General features: G+C 34.0%; 1 protein-coding gene across 2 annotated transcripts in view; it reads right to left on the bottom strand.

Annotated features, from left to right (window-relative positions):
• Positions 1–13,285, bottom strand: part of SLC38A11 (solute carrier family 38 member 11) — a 68,775-nt gene that overhangs the window by 54,167 nt on the left and 1,323 nt on the right. The window contains exons 3-6 of one of the 2 annotated variants that reach the window (XM_003763910.3): positions 10,116–10,179; positions 9,511–9,631; positions 7,474–7,548; positions 1,583–1,717 (exon numbers count right to left, since the gene is read on the bottom strand). In XM_003763910.3, the coding sequence (XP_003763958.1) occupies positions 1,583–1,717; positions 7,474–7,548; positions 9,511–9,631; positions 10,116–10,178 (394 nt within the window). In that variant the 5' untranslated portion in view covers position 10,179. The remainder of the gene's footprint in view (positions 1–1,582; positions 1,718–7,473; positions 7,549–9,510; positions 9,632–10,115; positions 10,180–13,285) is intronic. The other variant, XM_031960556.1, reaches the window with a different exon arrangement.

Below are 13,285 nucleotides of genomic sequence, written 5' to 3'. Positions count from 1 at the left end.
TTTTCTGCATTTGTTTATGAGGTTTTTAAGCCACAACACATGGTCAGGTTTGGAAATGTGCCATGCATGACATAGAAATATATAAAATCTTTTTTGTTCCCATTCTTTCATTTCCAGAGATCTGTCATCTTTACTTTTCTAAAATTCTATCTGAATCTTGAATAGTTTGAAGAACAGTCTGAGGCTACTTCTTCAATATGGGCATTCTCAAGTTTATTCAGCTAAAACATATGAATTAAAACTGTATATCCAGTATTCAAGATGACCCCAAATTTAAAAATCACAAGTGATAAGAAGATAGATATTCATTATGAAAATAAATATTTACTTTAGGAGGTATTCATCCTAGGATCCTTTAACTAGTCAGTTCTCTTAGCACACTGAAAATTGTTGAATTCACAAAGATACAACCTATATCACACTGTTAAAAGTATACATGTACTGAAGGGAAAGACATTCTAACTCATTACCTCATTTGCAAAAACAAGAAAGACTTTTCCTAGAAATTTTATAATCCTTGGCTTTTCTGCTGAGGTTTACAGCCATTGTACAATTTGTAAGGTGGCCGATATGACATGTTAAAATCACCAATTATATTTGTCATGAAAATAATTAGGAAGAAGGTAAATATTTGTTAGTGACTTTTTAATAAATCTAGTCCATTCAGATCAACTATCTATGGTGAATTGATTACACACATTAACAATGAAGAGATTACCATTTCATTATGATACTACACACAACAAGAACAATTTACTATAAGTTTCAAGGGAGCCAAAGCACATTAAAAATAGAGTGTTAGTCTTGTAAATGTTTTTCATGAATCATTAAGTTTATAGAAATGCTGTTTATTCTTTAATGAACTATTTGATTCTCTTGTTTTCATTTCTTATTTAGTCATCCTTAGGCCTTAGCATATCTGGAACGTAGCACAATACCTGGAACATAGTAGGTGCTTAATAAATTTTTATAGGTTTGACTTGTTAGTTTAAGACCCAAGAAGATATGCTTTATTCTTATCATACTCTCATTTTTCCCTGAAAAGATTCTCATGAAAATAAAATAGAAGAGGACCAACAAATTATCAGAATATTCCATTTCTTTTAGTTTCACTACCTTGACTTCCTTTCAGCATGTCCTCTTTGAGATTACTTTCTGAAATGGATCTTGAAAAGGATAACATCTGACATATTGACACAGATGCAACACTAGCCTCTACATCTGTATAGAAACAGATCAAATATCACTGGCACTGCTACCAAAACCTGTATTGACTGAAGAGAATGTCTCACCTGGTACCTGGTAAGTGAGATCTGCAGAAGGAGTTTAGAATAGAGATGGAGGCAATATGGGCAAAGAGAGAAATAACATGATAGTGGTCTTGGATTTCCTCTTAGAATTATTATCTTATAAATTACCTAGGTAAACAATGTCTCCATGTATTCTTTAAAACATACAGATTGCATAAAATCCTTAACATTGCTTCATTTTAAGTGTCATTAATTTCAGAAGTAATTGTCACAGTCATGAAAATACTTAACTTTGCTAAAATTGCTAATATTTAACTTAATAGTGGTCTTACCAATGAAAGGATATAAAAATTGTAGAGATGAGAGGAGTAGATACCCTGAAAAGCCAAATGTTTTATGAACCAAAGACTGATAGCTATCTGTTCCAGAAAGGGCTCCTCCTTTTATCAATAAAACAAGGGAAAAGTCTGTTAAGAAAACAAAGAGATTATGCATGAGATTATATATTGAATACAAAGATTTTCTTGTTTAAATCTAAATTATTCTGGAAGAAAAATGCTAACATGCTGCCAGTTTAGATTGAGATGACAACAAAAACAAAATTTAAATAGATCACGCTTAAAGAATTAACTTGATAAGGTATGAGTTTATTTTTAGGATGCCATGACTTTCTAATGCTGCTGTTTTCCCATGAACTTTTTCCATTCTAGGGATAAATATGCTCAAAGGATTAGTGCATTGACCTGAATAGAAGGAAAGACCCTGTAGTGAGTATCAAGAATTCCATTTTCAGGTCTTATACTGACTTTCTGCAATTTTGGAATTTCTCGCATTATTATCTGACTCATTTCCTCATTTTTATAATATATATATATAAGCAAAATTATATGAAAACTAAGTTAAAAAAACCATGCAGCATATTGTTCCATTTTTTTTTCTCAAGGTAACAGACAAAATGTGATTAGGAAAAGTATACAATTGGCCTCATAGAATAAAAAGAAAACTCCAGCAATTCTGTATTATAGTTATTAAGTAAACACAAAGAAACATTTCTATAATATTTTATTTACAGCCTTTTGATCCTCTCTGAGAGGGTCAATCTTGGGTGAAATATATAGAACATAAATGGTTTAAAGTGTGATATCCCTAGTCATATCAATTTTCCAAACCATTAAATGTGATTCTGAATCCATTTAAAGGTGTTTTTTAAGCTATGAAGTTTACCATATTCTTAGTTCTAAAGGAAAATAAATATTGGTAACATGTATAAACAGAATTTCTCTACTAACAGGCTGGTCATAGCATGAAGGTGATTGTAGGCTCTGAAAGACTATGCCAGTGAGGCATTAGTTGTGAAAAGCCCTGAAGTGGCCCTCATATGACAAGGCAAGCTGGGACTATGGAAGTTGGGATGATTTTGAGTCATAGAACTTGGGGGTCACTTAAGTCACTTACTAGATATATGACCTTGGATAATCCATTCAATTTAAAGGGGGGGGATCATTTTATTGTAAAAATGAAAATTTTGGATTAATGATATCTAAGTTGTTTTCATTTCTGAACTCTGACCAATGGACTGTATGTCTGGTATGAAAAGACCAGTTTAACTTTGGAGAATCAGATTTAGCATCATCAGAAACTTGACTACTAGTGACATATCTATCTATATCTATGCCTGTAATTATATCTATAGTTATGTTTATTTAATCCACAGGAACCCCTTGAAACCATATATCAAAGTATGGTGAGTTCACAATTGGTATCCATAGAAGTACTTCATTGGTTAAACATACATACATACATACACACACACATATACATATATACACACATGCTCTGAAGGGTTCAGGTATGAAAATAATTAATATTCATTTAGAAGCTTTGTTATAATCAAATTTTAATCCATATGTAACTATGATTTCATTTATGCTGTGCCCATGAATATATGTAAATATATATATATATATATATATAATGTTATTAATCCAGGAAATGCTCACTTCAATCATTACATATGCATATATTTTTGATGTAACCAACAAACAAGGGAAATAAAAATCATCACTGTCCGTTTTTACCTTCAAATACAGTTTAAAGCATCTTATAAACAGAGGAACAGGGCAGAGACAAACCACTTGTCTGGCTGAACATCCTCATTAAAGTCTTAAAATAGACTTAACAAGTCTGGAAGCAAACCACCAGCCAAATTAGAATGTGAAGTCAAAAAGAGAAGAGATATACTTCTTTTCCCCTTACTTGCAGGCTTGTCTTTAAGAACTCTAGTTAAGAAAGTAGCATTTCTTTGCTATAGAGTAGCATTGTATAACAAGAAAACATAATAGCGTGGAAAGCAAAGGTCAGATAAATGGAACATGGTGAAGAGTATTCAAATGAAGATAAATGCAAAGAGAAACAGAAGCAATAGTAAGGTGCTTTTATATTATAGATCCATCATCCAGAAACAGAAATTGGATAGTGATTTCCAAAAGTAAGCCAGAATTCTGGCGTAGAGGCATAATATAGTCAGGGTGAGGAACTTCAATTATTCAGACATCTACAAATTCTTCTGTGCTAAAAATAGAGCTAAAAATAAAGTTGTCACTTCTCTTACTTTAACCTTAACAGGTAGAGAAAGCAACAAGGGAGTAGTGGTTAAATTTCCAAAGTAGCATGATTAGAACCTTCAGGACAAGTTCATGATAGGATCATAGGATCATGGACTTAAAGCTAAATGGAATTTAAAAGGGTATTCAATACAACTTTCTCATTTTACAGTTGAGGGAACAGAGGCCCAAGGAGGTTAAGTGACTTGACCAAGATTACACAAATAATAGATGTAGGTGAAGGGAAACATACAGAAAAGAAGGGGCATGGTCAGAGTAGGATCTAAGACTTTGAAAAATAGGTTCCAAATAATTCAGAAAGGAAAGGGAGAAGCTTATGGTAGAACACAGAATTCTTTTACTTTAGATAATGTTGATTTGAAAGGGATATTATGTTCTCAAATATAAACACAAATAATTCTAATGAGGAAGAAAAGGAGACAACTTTTTAATGAGACTGGTCTGGCTAATCTCAGAATTCAGTGATCAACTCTGGTTTTTAAAAATCCATATACAGAGATTGGAAACAAGGACAAGTAATTGAGTTTGACTACAAAAAGAACCTTGATCTTTTAAGACTCTTAGGAATGCTAAATTCCAGAACAGCTTGAAACCTCAAATGAATGTTAAGGACAATCAAAGAATTTTTTAAGCTATATTAAACACAAAAGAAAAATCAAAGAAAGATTAGAAGGAGCACTGAGCTAATGGAATAATGATAATATGTAATTAAGAAAAGACAAAAATTCTGAGAAGTTTAAGATTGATCCATATTATTTTCTTATTAATTCTATTTAAAATGAATTGTTTTTGTTTCATAATTGCTTGAGCCATGGCTCTTTGTCTCTGAATTTGGTTTAGAATTCAGTTGGTCTATAATAGATTAAGTTTAGATATCCAGCTATGCTGCTAATCACTGATCTTTTTTTGCCTTGGGGGGGATGCATCTTTTTACCATCAAACCATCCTGCAAGGATGTCTGATTTACTGTCCAAAAAACTCAACTAGACTCCAATAATGAGTACTTCATAGTCTCACGAGGGAAGAGAGGTCATTACTAATCCCCATTACCAAACTTCCAATAAATCACACTGTTCCTTGAATCTCAGTTTTGTAACCAATTATGTTCTGCTCCATCCCATGATGTCACCCACCCTATTCCACTCTTTGTTTTGTACTCATCAAAACCTATAAAAGAGGAATTGTCCTTTGGCTTAGGGTCTTTATTGACAGGCAGCATGCTTCTGTTAATAAATGTTATCTTGCTGGGAGAATTGCCTCAATTTACTCTTTTGTTAAATTTCATTTCTGAAAGTATTTAACTTCTATTTTTATTTCTATTCTCTCTACCAAGAAAGATGGTCTTCAGTTTATGAAATATAAACAAAAGTAGTCAATAGGGAATAGACTCCAAGTTAAGTAAGAATATGGCAAGAGATTCTTAACATCTCTTAATTATTTAAGGATAGCAGATTTGTACCAAATGAATGCTAGATTGTGGAAAGAATCTGTGGATATAACTATTAAATCACTTTTTGTAAATATTACTTGGAAAGATGTGGATAATAGAAGTGCTGCCATAATGGGAAAAAGCAAATGTGGTTCTAGTTATCCAAAAAGAGGAAGAAGATATTTCCTTTAAATTATAGGTCAGTGGGGCTTAAGGTTCTTAGGGGGGAAATTAGAACATATTATTGAAATAATATTTTGGTAGCATTCAGAAATAGAATGGAGTAATTAATATGTGTTCACATAAGTTAATCAAGGCTATAACAAACTAATAAATCCTGTTTTAGCTGGATTTCGGTCAGTAAGTAATTTGAGTTTATTACAATATCCTTGTATGTATATGATGAAAAGATATGGACTGATTGCTAATACATTTAAGTGGATTAGGAACTAATTAATGAGAGGACATAAAGAATGATAATCACTGGTAATGTGAACCTAATGAAACTTAGAAGAATGGTAGTAGAAGGATCATTATTCTTCTTTTACAGATAAGAACCTAAAGCTTAAAGAGTCTAAGAGACTACTCCAAGATGTGCTTGGTATTGTAAATAGATGGAATTGCAGTCAGAGGACATAGGTCTTCTGTCCTTTATAGTTATGTGACTTTGAGCCTGTGGAGGCAGTTGAACTAAGAGATGTAAATAATTACCTCCTGTTCTAAAATTCTGTGATTCTTTAACAACACTGTACGTAGAAAAAGTGAGAAGTAAACCCAAGACCTTATGATTCTAAGCACCTCTCAGAAAGTAAAATGAGAAAATTATTTAAGACCCATTTTTCTTTCATTTAATTACTACTGTAAAAATACATATAACATCTTAACGGAGTTGCTAATAGTTTGAGCTAAGCCTTTGTAACACTGGTATCATTCATTTTAAGAGGCAGTTCTGGGGGTAGGGAGGCTCTGGAGTTAGGAAGACCTGACTTCAAATGTGACCTCAGATACATGACATTAGCTGTGTGATCTTGGGCAAGTCACTTAATTCTACTTGCCTTAGTCCAACCCCCCAAGAGGCAATTCTGACTCCTCTAAAAAGTGAATGAACAGAAGTGAATTTATGAACAATCTGAACTTTGTTAGGCTTCTATGTATTTGTTATGCACATAATATTTCAATGTCCTCAAATAAGCCATAAGTAAATATACCTAGGAAGAAATTAATTACTTAACAGCACAAATGTACTGGGAAGCAGGAAATTAAAAATCACTAGAGAAAACCCCTTAGGAAACTGGATGAGAAAGATTAAATAGATCCAGTATTTTAGTTAAACTTTTATGATTAAATGCAAGAAGCACCAAATTCTGGAGGTCATACAAATGAAATGGGGCTACAGAGCAAAAGTTGCAAAGAAGTGATGAACTGGGAGGATCTTGGAGGTGGGGAGAAGCTTGTTGGCTTTTGAGAGGTTTTTTTTTTCCCCCCAAATTCTTTCTCCATTTAATCTTTACTACATGCTTTATTTGCTAATGGAAGAGAACTAGGTTAAAGCGTATACATTTCAAAGTATCATTGGAAGTGGTGGTTAAGAAGAGAAAATGCAGGTGAGATATAAAGTTTGGGTTAGGAAAGATATGAAGAACTCTTTCTAGGAACTGGGAAAAGGATAATAGATGGAAGTAATCTAAGGAAAAAAGGAGAGAAGAAATAGAAATTTTCAGGGAATTCTGAATTGCTGAACTTCAGGACAGGTTCATAGACAGTATGCACATTGTGGGAGGAAAAAACTTAACTAATAATTAAGCATCTGTGTTTACAATAACTCCTGCACAGATGGTGGACAGGCCCATTAATTCTGAATGCATTATACTCTGTTAATGATTTTGTGAAGGAGACCAATGTACACTTCCAGTTTCTATCCTTCATTCTTTAATCAAACCTTAAAAAAAATTGACCTGACACTTTCTCCAAAAATGAAATAGAAACATGAAAGGGTTTGGAATATGGTCAATATAATGCCCTGCCTTTGATAATCAGAACTTTGGATTAATAATGGAAGTAAATGCCCCCAGATATTGCCAGCATAATATCCCCAAATCCAAATGCAGATATTCTTTGAAACTATTCAGGTAGTAATAATGATTCAGCAAGGAATTACAGAGTACTCTACCTGTCACATAAGAGACCCACAATAAAAGCAGTATCCCTAAAGGAAGACCAGCTTGCCGCATTGAATAAGGTAACCCTGGGGAAAAAAGAAAACAAATACCCCTACTGATTAAACATGCAGTAGCTCTTTTATATTCAGGTTATTTGCACTAATTTTATACTATAAGTTTCAGTAGTATAATTGTAGCACCATATACTATTGTCATCTGACTAATGTTAATTTGCATATTGAGTTTAGAAGTAGAACAAAGTTCGATACTAAAGGTGAACCATTTGGTCTTACTAAAGAAGCATCAAATAAAAAACAGATACTGAATATTGACAAATAATGGTTTCTTTGAGTATGGGTGAAATGAAAACTAAGACATATACTAGAAAATGTGTTATGTATTTGGGGATATAATCAAATAAAAAATAAGTTAATATGAGTCTGGTGTAATGGAAAGATCACTCAATTTTGGAGTCAGAGGTCTGAGGTCAATCTCATCTTTGCTTCTTTGTACCTGTGTGAATCTCTAAGTTCTTTAAATGGGCAAATTGGACTTGTCTATATATACTCTTACCTCTAAGATCCAATGATACCAGTAAACTTTTGATTTTCAGAAATGTATGAAGATGATTAAAAAGAATAAGAAAAGGCAAAATTGCAGTTATAGCTTGGAAAATAACCGATTGATAATTTTCAATCTAACAAAATTGTATTCAGTCAGTGCCTTTTCTTTTTTGCACTTTTTCTGAGCTATTTGTTTTCTAACATTTTGGAAGACAGTTAGTTTGGAAAACACAATGACTTTTACTTTACTATAAGGATAAAAATGTATTCATTTCAAGAAAAGCTTTTGTCTACTTATTTATTGGGGAAAAACTTTAAAACTAAGTTCTTTAAGCTTAGATAGACTATAAATTTATTTTGAAATAAAGCTTAAAACAGTTTTTTGGGTTTTTTTTTGCTGAGGCAATTGGGGTTAAGTGACTTGCCTAGGGTCACACAGCTAGGCAGTGTATCTGAGGTCAGATTTGAACGCAGGCTTTCCTGGTGCTCTATCCACTGCACCACTTAGATGCCCCCCAAAATTCATTTTTTAGACAAAGCATGATCTGCAGAAATATGCTTGTAAAATATCATAATGATTTTGTATCTATAAGAAGTGCATTTTTTCCATTTCCTCTGAAATGTTTACTTTTGAAGTGACAGTATTTCCTTCACAAGTTTATAATTTATGGAGATTTTTCAGTCCCATAGAGGTTCTTAGAAAGATAACAAAAGCAATAGCTGTTAAATGCAGAATGGAAAAAAGTATTATTTGATACCATAGCTCACTGTTCAAAACCTTTAAAAAAAATAGGGTCAGAATTCTGATGGACCTGGCCATCCTCAGCAATGAGATGAACCAAATCAGTTCCAATGGAGCAGTAATGAACTGAACCAGCTATGCCCAGCGAAAGAATTCTGGGAGATGACTGAAAACCATTACATTGAATTCCCAATCCCTATATTTTTGTCCACCTGCATTTTGGATTTCCTTCACAGGCTAATTGTACAATGTTTCAGAGTCCGATTCTTTTTATACAGCAAAATAATGGTTTGGCCATGTATACTTATTGTGTATCTAATTTATATTTTAATATATTTAACATCTATTGATCATCCTGCCATCTGGGGGAGGGGGTGGGGGGAAGGAGGGGAAAAATTGGAACAAGAGGTTTGACAATTGTCAGTGCTGTAAAGTTACCCATACATATAACCTGTAAATAAAAGGCTATTTAAAAAAAATAGGGTCAGAACTTAACAGTCTTTTAAGTTACCATCTTATTCCATCCCAGGAAAGAACACTAACCACTAGTGGGTAGAACATCAACATGAAATTCGTCTTACTTTGGAAGAGATGAAACTGGTATTCATTCATATACATGAAAAAAAAATTCAAGAAATAATAGCTAATTTCATCATATTTGAATTATAGTTTCAAAATAATATTATCTTTCAAAGTATGACTATATATGCTTAGAGCAAGATTAGAATTTAAAATACCCTTACCTATTATTCCTGATCCTATGATTGAGTTGACAACATTAAAAATAGCAGAGGACCGACGAAAATTTCCCTTTTCTTTTTGTTTATGTTCAGAAACCAGAGCTTCCTTGTCATCTAGATCTCTCTAGTTCATTAAGACAAGATTGGTGTTAAGCAAAAGTCCAAGGAGGAAAAAGAAAGATGATAGACAATATTATTAATGATAAAAAAGACAATAAAATAAATGTCATGATGATAATGGTAATAAGAAGTATAACTGAAGGACATTTCATAAATATCACTCCCCATTCCCATCCCCGAAATTGACATCGTATCCCACAAAGAACAGGGCTGGCACCTGGTTAAACAGCCTCAAGTCAAATGGACCGAAGCAATAAATGTCACTTTGTTAAGTGATTAAAGATATTTTTTCTGGTGTTACAAAGCCTTTGTCAACAGGAAGAAAAGCATGAGACAAAAATTTTCTTGGAAAGTGAAATGAGTTTCTTAAAAGAGTTCTAAGCCAAGAACTCAAGAGGAAGTTCTGAAACTCTGTAGGGTAGATTAAGCTTTCCAGGATCACTCTTTCCTTGCCTAGCCCATCCGTGATCCGCACATCCCCAAGTTACCTTAAGTGAATTGCAAGGTCGCTGTCCCTGGTAGCCCATTGGTGCAGAAGTGACCAGGTTCATGCTGGAGAGGGAGGCACATCGGTCAAATGCTTGGAGCCCGGGTCTGCCTTTGCCCCAGTCCCTGCAGCCGCCTCCTCCTACAGCCACTCCCTCATCCCACAGGGACAGTTTTCCAAACTATTGGGCACCCAGAGCGAAAACCTTAGGAGACTATTCCCCTCACGGGGGCCTCCTGGCACGACGCGTTCTGTGAGCCAGACTGAGAAAAGTGAGCCGCTTCTCTTTGGCTAGCTGGAGCTCAGCAGTCTCAGGGGAGTGTTTCTTAGCCAAACGCTTTTCCCGTTGGATTTCTCCTTTTGGAGATGGTGTTTCTATCTTTAGGGCAGCCCCTATTTTCTCAATAAGAGAGGGTTATTCTTGCCCCTAGGCTTTCGATGTCAAGGAACAGCAGGTTCTGTTTTCTCTCTATCTGACTCCTCTAAGTAGAAATTGATGGGCTGATAAGAGTCAACTCCTGTTCTGGTTCCCTTTCTCCTGATTACTAGATAAGAAAGTAGAGGGGCTGCGGGACAGCTTCACTTTATTCCTCCTGCTTTGCCCCTTGTGTCTATCATCCTTCCAACCCAAACACCTTTGCCTTTTAACTTTCCCTTTCTGACTCCCCGAGGAGTCCATAGAGATGAAGTTTGTAATTTGCAGTTGGAAAACTGGGGATTATAGATGAGAGGGTTAAAAAGCTTACTGCACATAACAGTAATAATTCATATGAATATGATCCTGTAAAAGTTTACAAAACATTTTCCCCCTTCATAATAGCCTTGGGAGGGAAGCAGTGAAGTGATTATCACTTGAATTTTACAGATTAAAAAAATTGAGACAGACCTCAGCTAACATGACTAGTATCAGAGTGCCTGTACCCAAACCTCTTATCGCCAAGTACTGGATTGCTTTCCCAAACAGCATTCATTGGAGTAAAGAGTAGCAAATTTGGAATTAAAATACCTGAGTTTGAATCTAATGCATCTATTTGCTCCCTAAATGACCTCAGGAACTTAAAAGAGTTAGTGTGGCATGGTGGGTAGAATTGTTGGACTTGAAAGTCAAAATGACCTTAGTTGAAAATCTGTCTTAAAACACTAGCATCTTGTCTCTAATCAAGTCACTTAACCTCTTTGTCACTTAGTTTCATTGGTAAATCAAGGACCTCAAAGATTTTTTGAAAGGCTCAAATTAGATAAAGTATGACCTGAAAGCTTTATATAAAAATGAATAATTAAACCCTTAGGGTCTCAGTTTTTTCAATTGCAAAGACACTAATAATAGTGCCTACTTCAAAAGCTGATTATGAAAAGAAAATTAAAGCTGATTGGGAGGAGCAAATTAGATAATGTATGTAAGGCCACTTTACAAACCTTAAAGCATTATATAAAACAAGCTATTAAACTTTCCAAGTCTCCTCATTTTTAGGGGTTTTTTTATTTGCTATTTCCTTCTCCAGTTCATTTTAAAGATGAGGAATGGAGGCAAATAGTCATAAGTGATTTGCCAAGGATCACACAGTTTCTAAGTATCTGAGGCAGGATCTAAAGTTATGAAGATAAGTCTTCTGGTCTATCTAGATGCTAAAATACAATGAAATAAGTACTATTATCAGTGCTGATTAGACTTTACCAATATTTTCAAAAAGTTGATTGAGCCTTAGATTGTGCCATAGAAAGCTTTACAGAAAGCTTGAGGTTTAAGAAGGTGTGTCAAGTCCTAAGCAATAAGGAGAGTTGGTGTAAGTCTTGGTCCTGAAGAGAGGCCATAGAATGTGGGATTTATAAGGAGATACAGAAATATAAAGGAGACAAAACTGTTTATTCTTTATCTTAATCTTCTGGAGATTTTATCTAAAATTGTCCATATTGCTTTCTGCGACATGTTCTTATAGGCATTTGAGCTCTGGAATCCCATTCATACTGAGAGAATAAACTTTCCCTCAATGTTAGAATTAATTTGACTGCTTTAGGATTCAAATTTAAAGAAGAACCACAGAAGGCATGATTTTGTTGGAGAAAAAACCATGAGCAGGAAGGTATATAAAAATGAAATAATTCCACATTCTCATATGGCCAATAGGTTATAATGTTTCACAAATGTTATAAGAAAATTCTCCTTTTTTGTTGGTCCCTCCTGCTATTATTTAACCCACTTTCAGAATCATGTCACTTCAAGACATTAATGGGTAAGACAAATGTTCTGTTAGATTTAGAACTTGGAGATAATTTAGAAAAAGGGATTTCTTTAGAAATGGAAGACAGGAAAAGCCTAGAAAGACTTATATGAACAGATGCTCAATGAAATGAGTAGAACCAAAAGAATACTGTACACATTAACAGAAAGATTGTATAATGATCAAGTATGACAGACTTGTCTCTTCTCAGCAATACATTGATCCAAGACAAGACTAACAGGTCTGGGATGGAAAATGCCATCCACATACAAAGAAAGAACTATGGAAACTGAATGTGGATTGAAGCATACTATTTTCACTTTAAATTTTTTTTCTTTCTTGTGTTTTTTCCTTTTTGTTCTGAATTTTTTCACAATATGACTAATATGGAAATATTTTTTAAAATGATTGCACATGTATAACCTATATCAGGTTGCTTACAGTCTTGGGGAGGAGAGAAAAGGAAAGAGAAAAAATTTGGAACTCAAAATCTTGCAAAAATGAATGTTGAAAATTTCTTTACATGTAATTGGAAAAAGTAAGATACTGTTAAGTGGGGGGAGAGAAGAAATGGAAGACAGATGCTCACGTTTACCCACAAAGTAATCTTTAAGCTCTCAACAGCTTGTATTTATACAGCACTTTAAGATTTATTAATCCTTGAAGTAGATACTATAGCAATCAAATAGAGAGGAAATTAATATTCCCATTTTACAGTTTTGCAAATGAGGAGAAATTAAGTGGCTTGTCCCAAATCCCACAGCTAGAAAGTATCAGATCTGGAATTTAGGTCTTCTGATTTAAAGACAAGTGCTCATTAGTATTCAATCCACAAATGGCACGATGACAAAACCTGCATTTCCAATGCTTCTTTTTCCCTGGGCCCATTTTAAAGAAAAATGTCATCATTTTTTTGTGTCTCTTTTCTGTGATTCCTTTTAATTTAGTCATT

This window comes from Sarcophilus harrisii, chromosome 3 (assembly GCF_902635505.1).
Source record: "Sarcophilus harrisii chromosome 3, mSarHar1.11, whole genome shotgun sequence".
Taxonomy (NCBI): domain Eukaryota; kingdom Metazoa; phylum Chordata; class Mammalia; order Dasyuromorphia; family Dasyuridae; genus Sarcophilus; species Sarcophilus harrisii.
This window is presented reverse-complemented; position numbering and strand designations above follow the sequence as displayed.